The 24,571-nt window shown below is 41.4% G+C and overlaps 1 protein-coding gene across 1 annotated transcript; it reads left to right on the plus strand.

Moving 5' to 3' along the window:
- The first annotated feature begins 15,174 nt into the window (after window positions 1–15,174).
- On the plus strand, window positions 15,175–24,139 carry LOC134408404 (phospholipase A2 inhibitor and Ly6/PLAUR domain-containing protein-like). Its single transcript, XM_063140662.1, has 5 exons — window positions 15,175–15,223; window positions 17,204–17,329; window positions 18,564–18,716; window positions 22,198–22,347; window positions 23,957–24,139. Exons 1-5 carry the CDS (start codon window positions 15,175–15,177, stop codon window positions 24,124–24,126), a joined length of 648 nt encoding a protein of 215 aa, XP_062996732.1. The 3' UTR covers window positions 24,127–24,139.
- Window positions 24,140–24,571: the final 432 nt, after the last annotated feature.

The following is a 24,571-nucleotide window of genomic DNA, read 5'->3' on the forward strand; positions in this document are numbered from 1 at the left end:
CTCCAGGGGGGAATTGAATGCTGCCAGACTGATGAGTGTAACATACAAAATCTTCATTGTAAGTATTTGCATCATTTTAGACTCAATATCTGTTTATGTAAAAACCAATTGCAAGAATTACAACACAGGATGATGCCATTTAGAGAGATACTTCCTTGATTCTCAAGGGCTGAGGTCACCAGGGGCTTGGAGCAGGATTGTCTGAATTTGACTCTCTCCAGCCAGAGTGAATTTCTGCCATCCATTTCTATGTCTTGAATGTTACATTGTCCCTGCTCAGACAACATGTCAAGCCATGATTAGGCCACTTCCCTTTGTGGTAGGGCAGCTGCTCTGGAATTGGGAATTGATTCTGGATAGCCAAGGTCAAGACCCCTATATGGACCTGTCACTGATTCTTGGGAGACCAAGACATTCATGGATGCAAAGAGAATTAGACTTGGGCCTGACCTTGACAAAATGATGGGCTCTTCCCCTCCATACAGTGCACGGGAACCCTGAACAGGAGCACCTTTCTTAGTGAATAAGTGTATTCATTAACCAGCATGGTGTAGTGGCTAAAGTGTTGGACTGGTATTCAGGAGATCCAGGTTCTAGTCCCCACTTGGCCATGGAAGCTCACTTGGAAGCTTATAGTTCTCTATAAATTTTTCCCATTCCATTAAATCTCTTGTACTTTGTCTTACTATCCTTCCCCTATTTATGAATCCGCTGATTTCTGCCCATATTATCCATGATATTTCCAAGTCATGTCCTATTCTTCCATACTTCATATGTTATAAGGCGTTGTTTTTCATAAAAATCTTTCATCTGTATCATTCCTATTTCCTTTAATTCATTTTTATCTACTGCTTTACTTTTAAAATCAAAATCTGGGTGTACCCAAATTGGGGTTAGTGGTGAAAATAATGTTTTTAATAATCCAGTGATTATTATTTTCCTTTCTATTTGTTGTTTTACATCTTTCTTTCTTTCTTTTTATGGAAAATGTTCTGTATTTCTTCCTCCTTTAGTTCCATCAATTCTTTTTCTATTTCTACCCATTGTGCCTTGGTTCCTTCCTTTATTATCGTGAATAGATGTCTTAATTGGTATGTGTCATGGTATGTTTTTAAGTGTGGTATGCCCCAACCTCCTTCCTGCCCAGGACTATATCTAAATGTTTTAGAGGTTCGTGATCTTTTGCTCTTACATATGAATTTTTCTATCTTACTTTGCCATATTTTAAAGTTTTTTATTGGTATTTCCTGCAGTAGTGTGTTAAATATGTAAATTTTGGCAGTACCATCATTTTTATCATCATAATCCGATCTGAAAGTGATAACTGTATCTTCTCCCACCTTACTATATCCTCTTTATGTCTTTCCACAGTTTCCCATAGTTTAATTTCCATAAGTGTTCTTTTGTTCTTATCTGAATCCCCAAAAGCTTTTGTTACTAAAGGTATATTTGTCTGCTTTGGAATTTCTATTTTTTTGGGGGGTGGGGCGTTTCCTGTATTTAACCACATTAAGTCTGATTTTTTCACATTTGCTTTTAAACCTGCCACCTGTTGGAATTGCACTAGTTCTTCTGTCAATTCTTTTATTCCATTTTTGTGTCCTGCATCAAAAGTAAAATGTTGTCTGCATAGAGGTTTCATTTAAATTCCCTTTCCCCCTACCTATATTCCTTTTATATCCTTATTCATCCTTATTCTATCTGCTAAAAATTCTATTACCATTGTAAATAATAGAGGGGATAGAGGGCATCCTTGTCTTATTCCTGAGTTTAGTCCTATTTCTTCCGTTTCTACTCCATTATATCGTATTTTAGCTGTTGATTGTGTATATATTGCCTCTATTATATGTTTGAATTTATGTTCTAAGTTATATACTGCTGTTAAGTTTATTATAAATTTTGGATTAATTGTATCAAAATCCTTGTATAAACTAAATGTCATGATTATTGTTGGGGATTTTCTGTTCTTCTTTTACAAATATTGATTAAGCCAAATATTTTCCGTATTGGGTCTGCAATAAATGTTTTTTTAAAAAAACCATACTGGACTGAACCTATAGATTCATTAATGACCTCTTTTAATGGTTTGGCCTATATTTTTGTAAAAATCTTATAATCTACATACAGGTTTAGTCTATACCAAGCAAGATATTGCACTATGAAAGCACTATATAAAAGGCAGGAGCCACACTACAGTTTTATAGTGGTATTGAAGTGCACTGACAACTCTTGGGGCCCATTGACACATACCATATACTACATTTACACTGCTATATTCTGCTTGGTGTGGCTCCTGTCTTTTATATACCGCTTTCATAGTGCAATATCCTGCTTGGTGTAGATGAGGCCACAGTAGTGATATAGGTCTATATGACTCCAGATTGTGTTTATCTTTGAATTTTTTGTTCTAATTCTACCTCTGCCCCAATTGGAGCATGGTCTGTTACTTTTATCTGCCCTATGTCCATTTTCTTTGTTTTTCTTAAAATGTTTTCTGTCATTAAAATTGTATCCAGTCTGCTGAAACTTTAAGGTATTTCGGAATAGTAGGTATGACTATAGTCATTTGGGCTGATTTCAATACATGTGTCATATAGATCATATATTTTTTATAATGATAATGCCCATATATCTGTATACTTTTTAATCTTGTTTTGAAATTATTCTTTTTCCTTTATCAATCTTTGATCTTCCCCCCTGTAAATTCTAATTTAAATCTCCTGCAATAATTTCCCCAGATTTCAAAAACCTGTTAACTTTTGCCAATATCTTCTGTATTGAAAGATATTTGTAAATTTCACTTCATGGCACAGTGTATGGGTAATGCAATGGTCTTTATGAATGAACCTTCTGGGGCAGAATGGAATAGAGGAGGAGGGGGAAGAAAAACAGGATGATCATAGAACTGAGTACTGACTCGATGGGTTGTTTTTTGTAGTGCCAGATCATAACAGTCTTCCACTTAATGGGGTTCAATGCCCAGTCTGCTTCGCAGAAGATGCAAATTATTGCGACAGCCAGGGGAAAACCATCCAATGCCGCGGCACTGAGAATGAATGTGTTGATTCTACCTTTAGCTTCAGTCCACGTGAGTAGAGTCACCATTCATGGGGCAATTTGCACTGTTTCTCTCATTTCTTTTCTGGCTTGCTGTAGGAAAAAAGATGATGGAGAAGGCTGGTGTTTACTCCACTTTTTATTTTAATATTCTCTATTTAAAAAACAACATTTATTTATTACATCGCTATCTTGCACAATTGCCAAAGCTCTCTGGGTAGTTTACCAAAATAAAACCCCTAAAGATACATAAAACCAACTACAACAACAACAGTTTATTGCGGTCAATAGACCATTCCAGCAGATAAAAATTTTACATACAGCAAACTGAACATACCATTAACTATTAACTATTAAAAGTCAGGCGATCATAGAAGATCTAAAAGAAATGGCCAGGTTCAAAAACTTGGCCACTTGCTCAGTGGTTGATTTGTCTATATTACAAAGTAAAAGAGACGTTAAGAATTCAGTTGGGTGACCAGGATAAAATTGTAAAATAGGGTTTAGAAGATCATTTTCTAGCCCCTAGATAAAATCTGCAAAACAGTAAAACATGAGATACAGTTTCCACTTCACTATTGTTGCAGGGGCAGCATCTGTTGAGCACTGGAATTTTATTAAATCTGCCCTCCAAAAGTTTGGAGGGAAGAACATTAAGTCTGGCTAATGAGAATGCTCTCCTGTATTTAGGAATAGACAACCAGTGTAGATAAGGCATCCCATCTTTACAAAAGGAGGCTGGTAGTCCTAGGGACAGGGGGGAGCATGGGCCCCGTGCAGCACTCTGAAGGACTTGCATATCTATATCAAGCACTGGAAAGCTCCCACTGGAGCTTTCTCTTGACAACTTAGGCTCCTCAAAACTGTCCATTCATCCCTATCCTTCCCCTGGTTCTCTAAAAGTAAATTTTAACAGGATTAAATGGTCTCATAAAACCGGTATGGTTTTTAATAGGCTAATCAAATCTCCCTGTCTTTTGGATGCTATTGATTTAATTTCCATAACCGCCCCTCCTAAACAGGGCATTCTAGCTTTTGAAAAGGTCATACTGAGTTCCTCCCTTCAAAATTCTGTCACCACAGTGACACGCCCAAGAACCAGTAGGAATAATTGGTTCGACCGGGAGTGTATTAATCTCCGGAGTTGTATTCAAGCAGCTTACTCTGCTTATCACATGAGTAATGATGGCCAACTCCCACACTCGTATTTTGTGCTTAGGAGAGAATATAAGAAATTGTTACACCGCAAAAAGACTGAAGCAACCCGAGAGGCATGGCAAATGTTGTTGGCTGCTTCTGTAACCCGTAGCTGTAAAACCTTTTGGCAGCTTGTATCGGGCGCCCTAAGTAACAGATGTGATAGTCCAGAATGTTACATTCCATCTAGTATCTGGGAAAACCACTTTTGTACTGTTTTTAGTGACAGCAGTGATACATTACCCCACCCCTATCTATCTTCCGCTGCCCCGGAATGGCCCCCAGTTGACTCTGCCACTGTGGAAGACTTAATCCATCAGCTTAAGCCTGGTAAGGCTCCCGGCCCTGATGGTATACCATCGGAGCTGATTCAAAGTAACATCAGCTGGTGGGCCCCCTTGTTGGCCTCTTTATTCTCTTTAATTAACCAATCAGGCATTATTCCTGCTGTTTGGCTGAAAGCTTTTATAATTCCAATATATAAAAAAGGCCGCAAAGGTGATCCATCTAATTATCGCCCTATTAGCTTGTTATCGATAGTGGGGAAGATCTATGCCAGTTATTTAGGCCTCAAACTAAAGGCATGGACCATTGAGCATGACATACTGGGTGTTGAGCAGATCGGTTTTAAACCCGGCTGCTCAACCCTTGACCACTGTCTGGTCTTGACTCACCTGGCCCACAAATATTCTGCCCCTAAAGGCGGCAAACTTTTTGCAGCCTTCATTGATTTAAAATCGGCTTTTGATTCTATATCACGCCCGCGTCTGTGGAACAAATTGGAACAGCTTTCTATGGATAAGAGACTCCTGTTTTTGATTCAATCTCTTTACTATAACACCACTGCTCAGGTTCGGTGCAGCCCATCAGGTCACTACACAAAAGAGATTGCTGCTTCATGCGGGGTTAGACAAGGCTGTGTGCTCGCACCTCTATTATTTAATCTGTATTTGTCAGACCTCCCCCACGCATTGGAGCCCTTCCCGTCCCACCCACCTAAGATACTGAACACTAAAGTTTCTCTGCTTCTGTATGCAGACGATGCAGTTCTGATCTCTCAGACTAGGGTGGGCCTCAAGAGATTGCTGTGCAGCTTTGTAAACTATTGCTCAGAAAACTTGCTTTCTATTAATTATACTAAATCTAAGGTTTTGGTGTTTTCCAAACGCAAGGTTAGATTTTCTTGGGCCATGGAGAACTCCACGATTGAGCAAGTGGGCTCCTATAAATACTTGGGTATATGGTTCCATGAAACCATCTCTTGGAAAGAACAGGGAAAACTCTCTAAGACTAAAGCTGAACGACACCTAGGTGCAATTACTCGCTTCTTTTTTACAAGGGGCGGGCAATTCATTCCGGCAGCTGTCCAGGTTTTCAAAGCCAAAATCATCCCTCAGATTTTATATGGGGCTCCAATTTGGTTCCCATGCTTCAAATCCTCCCTTGAGGGTATTCAGTCTTCTTTTCTTAGAACGTTATTTGGTGTTCCCAAGTGTGTTTCTGGAGCTGCTCTTAAACTAGAAGTCGGTCTGAATTCTGTTAATTGCCTGGCCTGGATTCATGTTATCCATTTTTGGCTTCGCTGTAACATGGCACCTCCATCTAATTCTCTAGTATCTAAGATTCTGTTAGACCATTTTGAATCCCCTTGGGCAAAGGCCATGACTAGTAAAATCAAGTCAGTAGGCCTATCCCCCCAAAAGCTACTATCAAGGGATTTAGCTAGTGCCAAATCAGTAGTGAAACAGATAAAACCAACTAAAAAACATACAACCATGTTTTAAAGCAATCAACAGTAATACATTTTATTTTAAGTAAAGTAACACAGTCCCCTTGCTCAGAATCAAAGTTTATATTATTATTATTATTATTATTATTATTATTATTATTATTATTATTTCTTACTGCCTCTCCCTCTGGATCAAGGCAGGGAACAAAATTGAATACAAAGATGCAATATACATAAAACTGATTAAAAACGTAAAACCAATACATTATTAATAACCTAAAAACTTTGAAGACATTTTAAAATTTGACTGGGAAGGCCTGCCAGAAGAGAGCAGCCTTATCCTATGCATTGGGCAGCAGGAAGGGGAAGGCTCTCAGTTCTTTGGCTGGAAAAGAGGAACCACTAGTTTATCTCTCCCTATTAGCCATATTCATATATCAAGCCTTTGTTTCACACATTATTTGGACTCTTATTAATTGTCTAGCCAGAGAGTGACTGGCCTATCATACAAGAATGATCACTCTTTATGTGTGCTTAAACCCTTGCTGGGTAGAGACCTGGGACATAGAAACTTCATGACTCACCCAAGGGCCAATCAATCAGCATGGTTGTCCTGCTTATGGTGGTGTTGGGACAGATCTCCAGGCTCAAGTCCAATAGCAATGCCAGTAAGCTATCAAATGCCCAACACAAATCCAGAGAAGAGCTGAGTTGTCAGGGAAATACAAGGCAATGCACTCTGAGTCTGAAACATGTGCCACTAATTCAAGGCAGGGATAACTATATAGTGAGGTTTAGAGTTGATGGCTGTTTCTCCTGAAGGCCCAAGATCCCTCTGATCTGCTTCTAGGTCCTCTTTACAAGGAGGCCTTATGCAAAGGTGTACTCAGAGGGCTTCATGTCATCCTCCAAATAGGAGCTCTCCAAAGGTAGTGTGACAATGACACACAGGGTAATTCAAGGCAGGAGTCAAGGAAATGGTGCTCAGATGTTGTGCCAACATCTAGTGTCTGCACCTGAAGGCCTTTAAGCCTGAGCCTTCAGAGATCCATCTAGAGCACAGCTACAGGCCATTGATGCTCATGAGTACCCCTTTACTCATGAGGAATCATTATTCCTCGGGCAGACATTCTGCTCCATTCTGATGGGTCAGACTCATCATTAAGGTAGCTGTGGGGCAAATCCAAAGGCAGTTCAACAAACAAAAGTTGAAGGTACAGTTTTACCAGGCAGTTGCTAAAAGTGAGGTCGGAGGTGCAGCCAAGGTCAAAATCTAGGAGATCCATCAAGCAAAATCACAGTCCACTAGCAGAGTCAAGCAAGAGCCCAGGGCTCTGTCGTGGGGAGAACCAAACACAAGGCAGTGAAGCAAGAGTGCAAGGCAGGGAAGCTGAGGTATAGGGGCAGTCAAGCCCCCTCATTGTATTACAATATCTACATGATGTAGTTCTTATATACACATTCTCTGTTTTTCTTTTCCAGTTGGATTACATCCCATTACTATTGCTACAAAAGGATGTGCAAACAGCGATGTATGTTCCTTCCCCACTGGAAATACAACAGTAGCTAATGGTTTGTTGAGATTCATGATCTACCAACTGCAATGCCATGGTGTCAAGGAATCCTCCAAGCAGCCCAAAGATGAGATGTAAATGGAAAAGAGCAAAGCCACCCCCCTTCTCCCTGGCCATAGCTAGATGGGATGATATCCCAGGGATCACCCCGGGATCATCCCTGTGTGTTCACATGACTCACAGTGGATCCCGGGAGCAGGGAGGAATGATGCCTACCTTTCCCCGGGACCTCACCCTACACTTCTAGCCCACTTTTTCTGCTGTCTCAGGCTGATGTCAAGACCTCAGAACATGTGGGTGGGCGTCACGGTTTGTCCCAGCTCCTCACGAGAAACCGGAAGGAGCCGGGAACTGCGCACGGGGCACAGAGTTCCTTAGGAGCTCTGTGCCCATCGCGGGTCAGGTGGGGTGAGTGGGGAAAGTATTTTTAAAAAAACTCTGTTTGTTTTTTTTGCAGGAGCGCTCATGCACTCCGTCTGCTTTAACAAAAAAACAAAATGTTGGGCGCGATGTCACACACTGCAGGTAGACCAGGGTGACAATCTTGTGATCATCAAATCATGTGATCGTCACTGTAAAGAACTCTGGTCTAGTTCAGACCCCTGTGTATCCCATCATTTCCAGAATTTGGGAATAAGTTGTGGCCCCAGAATTGAGTGTCTGGGATTTGGGTTTTTTTTTCCCTCTGGGTTTAGTGGCATGTGAGTAGTATTTGGGGTGGGGTAGATAATAGAAGTTTTAGATATCTTTCGGAGGTTTCTAGCTCAAGAAAATAGGGTGCACAGGTTAATTTACACTGAGTCTTGATAGTTCAAAATAAATAGATACAGCAAATACAATCTGTGTTTTGTATATTTTTTTTGTCTCATTCAGATTTGTTGTGAGAGAGAGTGGTGTTTGAAGTTGCCATTTTTGGAGCATGACTTTGAATAGGAAAAATGGTTCATTGACCCAACACATCTTGACTCTTCTTCATGGGGCAAACGATTTCATTCTTCCAAATGGGAACCAAAGCCATCACCGGGGCTGCCTCCCTTTCAAATCCTGTGCTTCCCCTCTATACCAGTCTCTATAGCCATGTCCAGGGCTGGCCAAAGACATTTTGCTGCCTGAGGTAGAGCAGCAGATGGTGCCTCCTTCCCCCTCCCCCAGCCAAATGCATAGCGGTATGCAAGGCAGTCAGTTTGTTTTGGTCCCTGAGGGACAAAATGCTACAAACCTCTCTCCCCTTCCCTGGCAGTGAAAATACAATAATAATGAATGAATGAATGAATGCCTTTTCATGATGTCCCAAAGCAGTTGTCTGATGCAGCTGCCCCCATATGGAGAGAGGAGAAAATATCCTTCAGAAAATATCCTCAGGCAGAAAGATTGAAGGGAGGTGGCACATTTGTGGGCCTTGTTATACAACCAGCCATGTTCCTCACTCTTGATTTGGCAAGCTCTATTTTCTATCTCTATAATTCTCTATCTCTATGATTAGTATTAGTAATAGGGTGTCTCCCTTTGGTGCCATACAGAACGTCCATAACCCACTGGAAGCCATTAACCCATAAACCGTTTGGAATGTGCTAGAAACTCTTCAATGGGTAGAGGTTAAACTACAAAACGTTGATGTTCACAACAAATAGTAGCAAAAGAAGTAACAGGCAGTGGAGGACCTTCTATAGGTCAGGATGAGTAGGGATTTTGTTTGATTTCATTTCTGGCAAGGTTTTACCAAAGTTTACAAACTTCCGCATACACAGGATGGAAAGAACTTGGGGTTTTTTGTTTGTTTGTTTTTTAATCTAATAATTTTATTAATTTCTACAGAAAGCAAAGCACATGGCGCAGAGGGGAAAAGGAAAAAAAAGATACGTAACTTCACATACACTACATCTAATAAAAACACATATACTGTTGGGGTATTGAATAATTTTCCAGGGTGCGTGCTGACTGCGAATAGCTGGAAGCACACTGGTTACTAGCTCTTAGAGACTTACTTGAGGAATAAATCAAATACTCACTTCACTTTGTCAGTAAGAGAACTTTACTGACAATAAATACTTTTCCTTTTACATACGGTCATAGAGATTTACAGCATACTTCACCAACAAAGATAATAACGACAATAACCTGACAATAACCTGACAGCAAGATGTCTTTAAACATGGGCATCTTAAATACATTTTCCCCTTGGCTCAATTAACCAATTGTCTCTATTCCAGGTCTTGCACGTAGACCAAACTGCCAGGCTCCGGTCTGGACACCTGCTGGCATTCCAGAGACAATTCTGCCAAGCACATTTAACTCCATAAAGTCCTTTTCTTTCTTCTGTGGATAAAAATATCCCCAACATATACAAAAGGCCATAACCCATTTGAGGTAATCTTCATATCAGACAGAAGCTATCAGTTATTACCCTTTAGCCAGCCCAGTATTACATAAAAACCACAGACTATATATAAAATCCACACACTAATAGTTCATTCTTTTGCAACTCTTGAATATACTCTATCAGAGGTTTCCAGTCCAATGCAAATGAAGTTGTTGATTTTTGTCTTACTAACGCCGTGAGTTTCGCCATCTCCGCCATCTCCCACACCTTGAGGAGCCATTCCTCCGTTGTTGGTACTTGGGTTTTTTCCCAGTATTGCGCATAGAGTAGTCTAGCCACTGTTGTCATATATAAAAATAACAGTCCTTTTTCTTTAAGTTGCTCATCCATAAGTCCCACAAAAAATGCTTCCGGTTTCATTTTTATATTTATCTTTTAAAAAAATTGCATTAATAAGTGAATTTTAGTCCAGAAAGATTTTGCTTTTTTACATGAACACCACATATGGTAAAAGGTTCCTTCTTGTTCTTCACATTTCCAACCATCTCCCAAACAACCCCTATACATTTTCACTAATTTTGAAGGAGACATATACCATCTGTACATCATCTTGTAGAAATTCTCCTTAAGTCTAGTACTTAATGTATATTTTAAACCTTTTACCCACATATTTCCCCATAATTCCATTGGTATCTTATACCCAAAATTTTGATCCCATTTTAACAAACAATCCTTTGTTTGATCATTCTTGCTCTCCAGCTTTAACAATAGTTTATATACCTTAGAAATAACATGTTCATCATTAGTACATAGTGCTTCTTCAAACATTGACTTTTATTTCCTCAAATCCACATTCTTTTAGATCACTCTTGAACTTCTCCATAATCTGTAGGTAAGAAAACCACTGACATACATAGCCCTCTTTTAACAGCCCTTCTCTTGCTTTTAATTTGAATTCTCCCTGGGACCTCTCCAATATGTCACTGTACTTTAACCATTTATGTCCACTAGACAGCTCTCTTCTATAAAAAGCCTCTTGGACCAATGCCCACATTGGTATTTTCTGACCGAGTCTCGATTTATATTTATTCCATACTCTTAAAATTGAACGTCTGACAAAATGACTATTAAAATCCACATTGACCTTAGCTTTCTCATACCACAAGATATCCATGCCTCCTAAATCTTAAATCATGTCCTTCCAGCTCTAATAGCCATCTGTTCTCTAACAGAATCCACTCTTTCATCCAAACCAAGCAACAGGCAGAGAAAAGCAATTTCAGCTCTGGTAATCCCAGACCTCCTCTTTCTTTGGCATCCTGTAATACTTTAAATTTGACCCTTGGCTTTTTCCCTTGTCATATAAATCTAGATATATCCCTCTGCCATTGCTTGAATGGTACATCCCCTTTTACAATAGGCACTGTTTGAAACAAAAATAACATTCTTGGCAATACATTCATTTTTATCATGGCCATTCATTCCATAAGGGACAATCGAACCTTATCCCATTTTGCTTGGTCCTTTATAACATCATTCCAGACTTTAACATAATTAGAAGAAAATAACATACAATTTAGGGCTGTGCACAGACCCCCCAATCTGCTTTGGATCCCGATCCACAACTTCCGGATTGGGTCCATTCCACTCTGCAGCGATCCACCAGTGGTCCACTCCGCTTCACTGTGGAGCTCCGGACCCGAATTGGAGCTCCGTTTTTCCACCCATAGACTTGCACTGAAATCGAAATGCCTATAATTTTTTTTCTGTTAATGTTAGAAACCTCAAAATCAGCACCAGAAGACCTTATCTATGTATCCACCTTCATGCCCAGTTGGAAGTCAATCTGAGCCTTCCCTGATTTGGGGGAAAATTTTGAAAATCTGACACTCCATTTTCAGAAATAGGATTTACTCTGACATTATTATAGATACAAACTTGGAAGTGGGCACCCTCACAGATGCCATCTAGATCCACATGCATGGCAAGCTTCAAGCACATCCCATCATCCTCTGATTTTTGGCGGGGGGGTTTCCTTTTAACTCACCCCAATTCAAGTCCCATGCTAGAACTCCATCAGTTTTCATGTTAGAAACCTCAAAATCACCACCATGACAGCTTATCCATGTATCCACCTTCAGGCCCAGTTGGAAGGAAATCTGAGCCTCCTCTAATTTTAGGGGAATATATGAAAAATCCCCCACAAAGAACAGTATGCACATAAGGAAACCATACCTGCCCATAGGGATCCATTGCAAACTGCTTGCTTATAGCAATCAATAGCACAGATGATTTGGGGGAATCAAGATTTTTTTTTCTAAATAAGGATCTTCATCTCAGGTGAAACACTTCCAAAAATGCACACACACACACACACACACACACACACCCAAGAGTGTGCAATGCAGCTGCCTTTTATCACACAGAAGGATACCCTCCCTGAGTCAAAGCAAGACACACACAAATCATCCCTGCGAGGCAGGCACAGCGGAGGACAGGCAGCACTGGGAGAAAGCATGCCAGAGGCTTGTGGGGTTGAACCACAAAGCCCATCATGTAGAACAGCTCCCAGGCACCAGGCGGGCAGAGAGGCAGCCAGAAATGTATGACTATGCCGTAGATCTATGGGGAAGTCAGTCCCAGCAGATACCCCAAAACAACAGCACCCAGGCGGAGGTGGGAAGGCAGGCATGCAGCAGACATTTCTGGGGGCACAAGGAAGTGAGCCAAGGATTGTTTCAAAGCCAGTAATGCAAACCATCCCTGTGAGGTGGGAGCAGCACAGAGAGATGCCTTTTCTTTTGTATCCCATAACTAGGGGACTAGGAGGATAAGAGCTTGCTCACCTGCCTACCCCCCCCCCGCTTGCCATGTCCAATGCCCCCTCTGCCCCCACTCTCTCGCTCACCTGCCTGCCTGCTTGCCCGCCATGTCCAATGTCCCCTCCACCACCACCCCGGCCGTGATTTCCGATCCCCCCCAGCCACGATCTCCCCCCATGGCTCCGCTCTTCCCCCATGGCCCCCATCTCTCCCCCCCTGTGATTCCTCCCTGGCCCGATGGGCACAACGCTCCTATGGAGCGCTGTACCCAGTGCGCAGCTTCTCCTGGCTACTCGTGAGTAAACCGCATAGCTGGGAAAAGCCGTGGAACTAGCTAGACCTTCTACAGCCCTGGGCCCAGCCCAGGGCTGTGGAAATACCAGGCCACAACCGGTGCAGGTTATGCCGAGTCAAGGGAGGTTTTAGCCTGGGCTGACCCCGGGATCCCCTGCGCATCATCTAGATGTACAGGGGAGAGCCCAGGTATCAGCACAGGCTAAACCCTTGTCTAGCAACGGCCTAGGTGACACACAGGGGATCCAGTGCTCAGGCAGGGGCGAACCCTGGATGATACCAGGATAAACCTAAGGTCTAGCTGTGGCCTTGGAGAGCCATTGCTGCGAGCCACAGAACAGAACAGAAGTGATCGGAGATGTTCTGCCGGGTTCTTTAAAAAGTCAAAGATTTTCTTTATGTAAGTCCAAACTGACCATCACTTGGCTGGAAGCACTTCATTCTTGCACCTCACCAAACAAGTTGTGCCCAGCTTTTGCTTTTGGGTGCAAATTTTTGTTTCGGTTCATTTTTTATAAAGATTTGCCAAAATTCACAGCTACAATGTTTTTTTCCAAGGCTATGCAAACAAGGGTATTTGTAACTGGAGAGACAAAACCAGCCAATAGCTTGATAAAATTCAACATCTCCCAACTGGAATGCCAGTGTGCCAAGAAATTATCCAAGCAGCCTGTAGCTCAGCTTTAGGTACAAGAGAACAAAGCCCCCGTCTGAGTGTATTCCATAATTTGCAAAAGCAGCGGAGTAGATTGTGGTTCTAGAAGTAAGAGTGATGAAGGTCTAAGACTAAAGGTTCTTTGGTTTTCTTCTCAAAGTCTGCTGGAAGCTGAGTTTTAGAGGGCCGGATAAAAGAGGATTAAGATGTGTTGTCGTAGGGCCTCTTGTTCGAACAAAGATTAATGGATGGGTTAATTTATACTGAGCCAAGATCATTCAAAATAAATTGATATGGCAAAGAAAATATCTGCTTTGTATATGTTTTTCATGAATATTTCTTGAGGGAGAGAGTGATGTTTGAAAAGGCCTTCTTAGGGCAAGACTAAAAGCTCCATCACGCCTAGGAAGAAACACTGGCTACCGTCACTTCTCCATTATCACTCAGTTACTTCCTGTTTGAAAACAGGAAGTAAACAAGGAGCACGAGACCCATTCAGTCGGGAGTTGTAATCTGTGGATGTTCGGTATCATGGATCCCAAATCTGAGCCCAGGGCCTCTTCTACACCAAGCAGGATATAGCACTCTGAAAGTGGTATGAAAGTGGTATATAAAAGGCCAGAGCCACACCAAGCAGGATATAGCAGTATGAAAGCGGAAGATGGTATGTGTCAATGGGCCCCAACAGTTGCCAGTGCACTTTAGTACCACTACAAAGCAGTAGTGTGGCTCCTGGCTATTGCTTCCATACCACTTTCATAGTGCAATATCCTGTGTGGAGTAGATGAGGCCCACGTCTCATGGGCTAAGCCTGGCACTCATTCAATATTCCAGCTAATTAGTCATGAGAACATAAGATGTGCCGTACTGGATCAGATCAAGGGTCCATCTAGTCCAGCACTCTGTTCACACGGTGGCCATATTGAGATTTCCAACGGAAATCACAGGAGATGTCCTAGTTATTGACGATGATGTGCAATGGATCCTCAAATATCCGTGAGAGGCTGATCATGACCATGCAATATATCAGTCACTTAGAGCAGACCACAAAATGAGGGGACAGCAACCAGTGCAAGAGGAAGGAGACAGATCAGAAGTGACCAGGGAAGTTCAGCAAGCTTCTTTTGTCAAGTCAAAAAGGTTTTCTTCATATAATTCCAGACTGACCTTCACTGTTCAAATCAATGCCTTTGGAGCTTTTTGAAAAGATGCTTTCCCCCCATCCAGAGTGGTGGAACAGGATTTAGGCTGGACTGGATGGCAACATTAAAAGGAGTTTCCAAAAAACCCGTCTCAACAACTTCGAACACTGAGGCGTGAATTCTTGTATGACGTGATAGAACCCCTGGGGAAATGCACAGTCTGATTTACGATCACTTCCACCAAATGAGTTATGCTCAGCGTTTGCCTTTTGGCTCCTCAGCTTGGCATATAAATTGCCCCACGTAACCCCCTCGATACTTCAGTCACCATAAGTTAGTCCTGCCTTGCTCCACGTTCTCCTGACTCGAGATCTTCCTGGTACTATGAAGGCACTCCTGAGCACATACCTCCTCTTGGCCTTGCTTTCACCAGGTGAGCATGATCCACAAGTCCAGGGTTTCTTGTCTTGTTTCTGGGAAGGAAAATATGCAGATGGCTTAAAGAAGTGGAAGGTCTTCTAGGGTTCTGGAAGCCAGAAATGGAGGAGTTGGGAAAATAAGTTCTTAAACCCAGTGAAAACTGGAAGGCTACAGTTTGAAAACTGAGAGCCAAGAAGAGTGCTTTGGAAATAGAGGTGAAATCAGGAGTTTTTTGGAAAGGAAGAGAGTGTTGAAGGTTCTCAAACAGGAGAGAGAGAGATGCACACATTTCATGGGTTACTTCGAGGGAGTAGGATAAACTTTTGCATTTTCAGATCAGCTTCAGCACTAGGCTATTAGTGGCTCAAGACAGTATTCCACTAGATGTACCATCTGTCTGATCAAGGAGTCTATTGCTTATCAAAGCTCAAGTATACCCATCCAGTGAATCACCAAGGTGACACAGCTTTCAACATCTAAGAAGTAGGATACAGAAAAAATCTAGTTAAGAAAAGGACAACTAGAATGATCAAGGGGCTGGAGCATCTCCCCTACGAGGGAAGGTTACAACTGCTGGAGGTTTTTGTTTGGAAATAGGTGGGTAGAGGGAGACATGGGAGAGGTGTACAAAATCATGTGTGGTGTAGTGGATAGGAAGACATTTTTTCTCCCTCCCCCATAATACTAGCACCCAAAGTGATCCTATGAAGCTGAACGGTGGCAGATTCAGGACAGATAAAAGGAAGGACTTCTTCACTGCACGCATATTTAAAGTATGGAATTCTCTATCACAAGATGTAGTGATGGCCACCAATTTCAATGGTTGTATTTTTATATTGTGGTTTATACTGTAATTTAAGTTTCCATAGTTTATACTTTAAGTTTTACTTAATGGTTTTTTTAAAAAAATTAGCTATTGGGCTGTATAGAATAAAATAATAAATAAATAAATAAATAAATATTGTAATGGCAGGATACAGATGTTAATTTAAAAAATGGGGAAATTAGGATATTATCTTTTTACAAGAAATGTGTCATACACAAAATAAGAAAGCTTAGTGTTAAGGCGTTAGAGGGGGGCTTTTTTGCTGCAGAAGGAAATTTAAACTCACATAAGGAGATGAGAGCAATACTGAACAAATTATTGAAATTAATGAGCAGATACATTGTCAGATGCTAGAGGGCGATATGTGTTTACTAAAATCTGGAGGGCCTGTCATGTACCCTGTCGGAGCTGGCATATAATATAAAAACAAATCTAATATCTTCTGTTTGACTTGATCGGACTTAGGTGACATTCTGATGCACATAATCTCAAACAGTTCAGGTTAGTTCATCAATGAACCCAAAAATACATGGAGGCAAACAAAAAAGAATTAATAGAGTTAGGAGGGTTACCATTAAGAGCAGATATTTGCAGGTAATCATTTTCTGCAGGCAGCTATGGAGAGTTAAACAAGATGGCACATGTCCCTTACTTCTGAGCCTTCACCAGTTATTCCATTCACCCATCATCTATTGTCTTTTGATCCAGATAAATTGGAAGACTTTACCCGCCTCTCCCTTTGGCTAGGAACAGGCTGAGCTGTATAGAGTAAAAGACTGATGGGGACCTTTGGCCTAGATCTGGTCAACAAGATAGAAATCTGAAGTGGATAGAAATTAATCAGGTTTTCTCCTTTGTAGCAAAGCCTCAGGTGCAAACAGAAATAGAAATTATCATTGCACACTTAAAATTGAACACGAAAAGGCTAGCCTTACTAGAAGTAGCAAAATTTAATTTTTTATGACATTGGAAAACATCAACATACCTAACTCTTCCAAATGACTTTAGGCTGCAATCCAAAACACACTACCAAGAGAATTGCCAGCTAAATAATTAGGGGTATATTTTTTTTGGGGGGGGGGGAAGAAATGCTGTTTTATTATGTGAAGTAACATGTGAGCTATATAGGTGGCACTGAGGTTTCACACCCCTTTCTCCTGTCTGTAGTGACACCTTTGAAGTGTAGAACATGCTTTGGCTGTGAAGAAAAATGTCAAGATGAGGATGTGAGGATTGAGGAGTGCGAATACGACCAAGATGCTTGCCTCACCATCACTACTGATTACTCATTAAGTGAGTGAGAAGTACTTTCAGTTCATTTACCATGTGGTCTTTTCATTATTTGGTCCCTTGAGCATCCAGGAATGACTTGCCTGTCAACATCCCATGCCATGTCAGCATCACCTTCAGCTAGCAACGGGGCCTTCAACATCACAACCAAGAAACCAAAAAAATGCTATGTCCCCCAGATGATGTCATCTGTACACTTCCTTTTCACAGTCAGTTCTATCCATCGAAATAACCTGGGGACCTCGCCATTATCCCTCCTCCATTGCGAAAGGGCTGTAGGTGTAGATTTGCCCTTGGACAAAACTGTAACCTGTGCTGATCAATTTTTTATCAATACCGTAAAGAAATAACTTGTAAATTTCAGTTATTTAAACAAAACAACACCCTCTCAACTGGCCAACATGTGTAGCTTGGAGCATCATAACTTACAACAGTAAGTCAGGGGAAGACCAAGGGCCTTCCTAGACGAGGCCTTAGCGCGCTTTGAGACCCGGTTTCCCTGCTATGCGTCCAAATGATGCACAGGGGAATCCGGGCCCAGGCTGCACTGAGGCCTCCTCTAACGCGCCATAAGCGAAGTCACTTATGGCACGCCTTTTTCGCAGCCCCGGCCTCAGCCCGGAGCTGCGAAACGTCTAGGAAGGTCCGTGGCTTTTTGCGGCTATTCACTTGTATCCGCGAAAAGCCACGGACCTGGCACAGCACTCATACGAGCACTGTGCCCATCGGCCCGGGGGGGGGGGGAAGAGAGGGGCAGGGGGAAGGATGGCAGGGGGAAGGATGGCAAGGGGGGATGGCAAGGGGGGATGGCAAGGGGGGAGGGCGGGTGACAGAGCGAGTGCCGCCCAAACAAGCAGGCGAGCGGCGCTGCCAGGGCAATGCCGCCCCATGACACGCCTTGCCTGGGCGGCGGCGCGCAGTGCTCGCTCTGTCACCCGCCCTCCCCCCTTGCCATCCCCCCTTGCCATCCTTCCCCCCGTTTAAAAAACCGGACTTACCAGTCCGCAGTCTTCAGGCCGCACGCGGCCTCTTTAAACTAAAAAAAAAAAAAAATGGCGGACGCTGCAGGGATCCGACGTCCCTGCACGTCCAGCATCTGGAAGCTGCAGCGGCGCGCGCTAACGTCAGCGTGCTGCCGCCCTGCCTCCCTGCCGGGTTATCCCGGCAGGTCTAGCAAAGCCCCAACTTTTTCTTTCGTTGCCACTCTAGACACTGTTTTTCTGATTCTCTTTCACAGTGGATTTGCCACTTCGTTTCACTTATAAGGGATGTGCCAAGTACAACGAATGTTACAAAGGCTATTATAGTTTGACTTCCGCAAATACTAAATCCTTCCAGGCGAAAATTGAATGCTGCCACACTGATGAGTGTAACGCACAAGATCTCCATTGTAAGTATTTGCATCTTTTTAGACTCAGGCCAGATCTACACTAAGCAGGATATTCCACTATGAAAGCGGTATATAAAAGGCAGGAGCCACACCAAGCAGGATATAGTGGTATGAAAGCAGTATGTGGTATGTGTCAATGGGCCCCAACCATTGTCAGTGCACTTCAATACCTCTATAAAGCTATAGTGTGGCTCCTGCCTTTTATATACCACTTTCATAGTGCAAAATCCTGCTTGGTGTAGATGAGCCCTCAATATGTGTTTATGTGAAAGCCAATTGCAAGAATTACAACACAGGATGATGCCATTTAGAGAGATACTTCCTTGATTCTCAAGGGCTGAGGTCACCAGGGGCTTAGAGCAGGATTGTCTGAATTTGACTCTCTCCGGCCATAGTGAATTTTTGCCATCCTTTTCTATGTCTTGAATGCCACATTGTCCCTGCTCAGACAACATGTTAAACCATGGTTAGGCCACTTCCCTTTGGGGTAAGGCAGCTGCTCTGGAACTGAGAATTGATTCTGGATAGCCAAGGTCAAGACCCCTATATGGACCTGTCACTGATTCTTGGGAGACAAGGCATTCATGGATGCAAAGAGAATTAGACTTGGGCCTGAGCTTGACAAAATGATGGGCTCTACCCCTCCATAAAGAGCATGGGAACCCTGAACAGGAGCACCTTTCTTAGTGAATAAGCGTATTCATTAGCCAGTACGGTGTAGTGGCTAAAGTGTTGGACTGCTAGTCAGGAGATCCCCACTCGGCCATGGAGGCTCACTGGGTGACTTTGGGCCAGTCACATACTCTCAGCCCAACCTACTTCACAGGGTTGTTGTTGTGAGGATAAAAATGGAGAGGAGGAGGATTATTTATGCTGCCTTCGGTTCCTTGGAGGAGAAAAGGCAGGATATAAATGTAATAAATAAATAAATAAAATACTGCAAAATTAGAGGGGGGTTGTTTGTTTGTTTGTTTGTAGATCCCACATCCTTACTAAACTAACATTCCCCTGATTCTTAGTGGTCTGTCATGACACTTAAAGTATTATACTATATCTATATCTATATCTATATCTATATCTATATCTATATCTATATCTATATCTAGATATATATTTGAGCAGTATTTTTTTCAATTTCTCTAAAGACCCTGTCCCAAAATTTCTTTACTTCCGCACAGCCCCATCACTTATGTATTTGAGTTCCATTATCCTTACATCCTCTCCAACAAGAGGGTATCAGTCTTTTTCATTTTTGTCAGCCTAACCGGTGTCCAATACCATTTCTGAATTAATTTTAAAGCACCTTCTTTTATTCTTGTGGATGTTGTTTTGAATGGGAATCTCGCAAAATATTTCTCCCATTCTTCTTCCTCTATTTCCTCTTCTATATCCCTTTGCCATGTCTGTTTTATTGTCTTATTTCCCCTAATCTCCTGTTTTATTAATATTTTGTATAGTTGAGTTATTAACCCTTTGTCTCCTACCTTATAGTTCTCTATAATTTCCCCATTCCGTTCAATCTCTTGTACTTTGTCTTACTATCCTTCCCCTATTTATGAATCTGCTGCTTCGTGTCCATATTATCCATGACATTTCTATATCTTGTGTCCTATTCTTCCATACTACATGTGTTACAGGGCGTTGTTTTTCATAAAAATCTTTCATCTGTATCATTCCTATTTCCTTTAATTTATTTTTATCTACTGCTTTATTTTTAATATCAAAATCCGGGTGTGCCCAAATTGGGGTTAGTGGTGAAAATCACTAACCAGCAATTATATACTGCTAGTAAGTTTATTATAACTTTTGGATTAACTGTATCAAAGGCCTTTTATAATCCAATGTCATGATTGTTGGTATTTTTCTTTTTTTACAAATATTGATTAAGCCAAATATTTTCTGTATTGGGTTTGCAATAAACCTATTTTTAAAAAACCATACTGGTCTGAGCCTATAGATTCATTAATGACCTCTTTTAAGCGTTTGGCCCATGTTTTTGTAATATGATCTTATCATCTACATTCAGTAGTGATATAGGTCTGTATGACTCCGGATTGTATTTATCTTTATTAGGTTTTGGTATCAATGTTATTATGGATTTTGTCCATGTTTTGGTAAATAATCCCCTTCTTGTATTTCATCAAAGAGTTCTTTCAATTGCGGAGCCAATATATCTACAAATATCTTATAAAATTCAAATGTATATCCATCCTGACCCGGTGATTTATTTTATTATTATTATTATTATTATTATTATTTATTTATTTATATATATAGCACCATCAATGTACATGGTGCTGTACAGAGTAAAACAGTAAATAGCAATTGCCTCTTTTATCTCGTTTTCTTCGATCCATGTTTCTAAATATTGTATTTGTTCTTCTGTTATAGATGGGATTTTAGCCTTCCCTTGATATTCCTGAATCTTTTTTTAATTTTTATTTCTTTTCCTTCATACAGATCTTTCAAAAACTTTTGTAATATTTCTCCCATCTCCTTTTGATCATATGTTTGGGTTCCATCTTTCCTATTCAGGGCCAAAATCTTATTCCTGTTCCTTTTTTAAAAAACTCTATTTGCAAAAAATTTTGAGCTTTTTCCAGTACATTCATAATATCATTGTTTCACACATAACATGTTGGTCATTGTTTTGTTTATATCTACAATTTCTCTCTCCTTCCTTTCTTTTTCCATTTCTTTTCTAATTGTAGTTTCCCCTGCTTTTTAAATTGTTCCATTAAACTATTAATTTCTTGGTCTAATTGTTCTTTCTTTTTCCTATCCTTCCTCTTTATTATACTTGTTTGTTTTATACATTCCTCCTTTATTACAGCTTTTCCCGCTTCCCATCTTATTTTTTGAGTTGTTTTTGTGTTATTTGTCTTGTTCTATTTTCTTCAAGATATCTTTCAATAATTTTTTTTTAATCATTTCTCTACTTAATAAGATGGGATTTAGACTCTACCTCTGCCACAATTGGAGCATGGTCTGTTATTTTTATCTGCCCTATGTCCATTTTCTTAGTTTTTCTTAAAATGTTTTCTGTCATTAAAATTGTATCCAGTCTGCTGAAACTTTTATGTATTTCAGAATAGTAGACATGGCTACAGTCATTTGGGTTGATTTCAATCCATGTATCATATAGATCTTTTTTATATATAATGTCCATATATCTGTATACTTTTTATCATGTTTTGAAATTATTCTTTTTCCTTTATCAATCTTTGATCTTCCCCCCTGTAAATTCCAATTTAAATCTCCTGCAATAATTTCCCCAGATTTAGAAAACCTGTTAACTTTTGCCAATATCTTCTTTATTGAAAGATATTTGCAAATTTCACTTTATGGCGCAGCGTATGGGTAATGCAACAGTCTTTATGAATGAACCTTGTGGGGCAGGCAGGAATAGAGGTGGAGGGGGGAGAGAAAAACAGGATGGTCATAGAACTGAGTACTGACTCGATGGGTTGTTTTTTTGTAGTGCCAGATCATAACAGTCAACCACTTAATGGGGTTCAATGCCCAGTCTGCTTTGCAGAAGATGCAGATTATTGCGACAGCCAGGGGAAAACCATCCAATGCCGCGGCATTGAGAATGAATGTGTTGATTATACCCTTGACTTCAGTCCACGTGAGTAGAGTCACCAGTCATGGGACAATTTGCACTGTTTCTCTCATTTCTTTTCCGGCTTGCTGTAGGATGAAACATAATGGAGAAGGCTGGTGTTTAATTCACTTTTTATTTTAATATTCTCTGTTTAAAAACAACAACATTTATTTATTTATTACATCGCTATATTGCACAATAGCCAAAGCTCTCTGGGTAGTTTACCAAGATAAAACCCCTAAACATACATAAAACCAAGATAAAAACGTCAAACCATGTTATAAAGCAATCAACAGTAATACATTTATTTTAAGTAAAGTAACACAGTCCTCTCACTCAGAATTAAAGTTTGTATTATTATTATTTCTTACCTGCCTCTCCCTCTGGATCAAGGCAGGGAACAACATTGAATACAAAAATACAAAGATACATAAAACTGATTAAAAACATAAAACCAATATGTTATTAAAATCCTACAAACTTTTAAGACATTTTAAAATTTGACTGGGTAGGCCTGCTGGAAGAGAGCAGCCTTACCCTCTGCATTGAGCAGCAGGAAGGGGAAGGCTCTCAGTTCTTTGGCTGGAACAGAGGAACCACTGGTTTATCTCTCTCTATTAGCCATATTCACATGCCAAGCCTTTGTTTCACAGGTTATTTGGACTCTTATTAATTGTCTGGCCAGAGAGTGACTGGCCTATCATACATGAATGATCACTCTTTATGTGTGCGTAAACCCTTGCTGGGTAGAGACCTGGGACATAGAAACTTCATGACTCACCCAAGGGCCAATCAATCAGCATGGTTGTCCTGCTTATGGTGGTGTTGGGACAGATCTCCAGGCTCAAGTCCAAGGAAATACAAGGCAACGCGCTCTGAGTCTGAAACATGTGCTACTAATTCAAGGCAGGGATAACTATGTAGTGAGGTTTAGGGTCGATGGCTGTTTCTCCTGAAGGCCCAAGATCCCTCTGATCTGCTTCTAGGTCCTCTTTACAAGGAGGCCTTGTGCAAAGGTGTACTCTGTGGGCTTCATGTCATCCTCCAAATAGGAGCTCTCCAAAGGGAGTGTGGCAATGACGCACAGGGTAATTCAAGGCAGGAGTCAAGGAAATGGTGTGCAGATGTTGTGCCAACATCTAGTGTCTGCACCTGAAGGCCTTTAAGCCTGAGGCCTCAGAGCTCCATCGAAAGCACAGGTACAAGCCATTGATGCTCATAAGTACCCCTTTACTCATGAAGAATCATTATTCCTCAGGCAGACATTCTGCTCCATTCTGACTTGGGTCAGACTCAGCATAAAGGTAGCTGTGGGGCAAATCCAAAGGCAGTTCAATCAACAAGCAAAAGTCGAAGGTACCGTTTTACCAGTTTTGCCAGGCAATTGCTAAAAGTGAGGTCGGAGGTGCAGCCAAGGTCAAAATCTAGGAGATCCATCAAGCAAAACCACAGTCCACTAGCAGAGTCAAGCAAGAGCCCAGGGCTCTGTCGTGAGGAGATCCAAACACAAGGCAACGGAGCAAGAGTACAAGGCAGGGAAGCTGAGGTATAGGGGCAGTGAAGCCCCCTCATTGTATTACAATATCTACCTGATATAATACTTATATACACATTCTCTTTTTTTCTTTTCCAGTTGGATTACATCCCATTACCTTTACAGCAAAAGGATGTGCTAGCAGCGATGTATGTTCCTTCCCCACTGGAAATACAACAGTAGCTAATGGTTTGGTGAAATTAATGATCTACCAACTGCAATGCCAAGGTGTCAAGGAATCATCCAAGCATCCCAAAGATGAGATATAGATGGAAAAGAGCATCTTCTCCCCCCTTCTCCCTTGCCATAGCTAGATGGGATGATATCCCAGGGATCACCCCGGGATCATCCCTGTGTGTTCACATGACTCACAGTGGATCCCGGGAGCAGGGAGGAATGATGCCTACCTTTCCCCGGAACCTCGCCCTACACTTCTAGCCCACTTTTTCTGCTGTCTCAGGCTGATGTCAAGACCTCAGAACATGTGGGTGGGCATCACGTTTTGTCCCAGCTCCTCACGAGTAACCACAAGGAGCCGGGAACTGCGCACGGGGCACAGAGTTCCTCAGGAGCTCTGTGCCCATCGGTGGTGGGGTGGGGTGAGTGGGGAAAGTATTTTTTAAAAAAACTCTGCATTTTTTGCAGGAGCGCCCATGCACTCGATCTGCTCTAACAAAAAAAAAAAAAAAATGTTGGGCGCGATGTCACACACTG

This window comes from Elgaria multicarinata, chromosome 13 (assembly GCF_023053635.1).
Source record: "Elgaria multicarinata webbii isolate HBS135686 ecotype San Diego chromosome 13, rElgMul1.1.pri, whole genome shotgun sequence".
Lineage (NCBI taxonomy): Eukaryota > Metazoa > Chordata > Lepidosauria > Squamata > Anguidae > Elgaria > Elgaria multicarinata.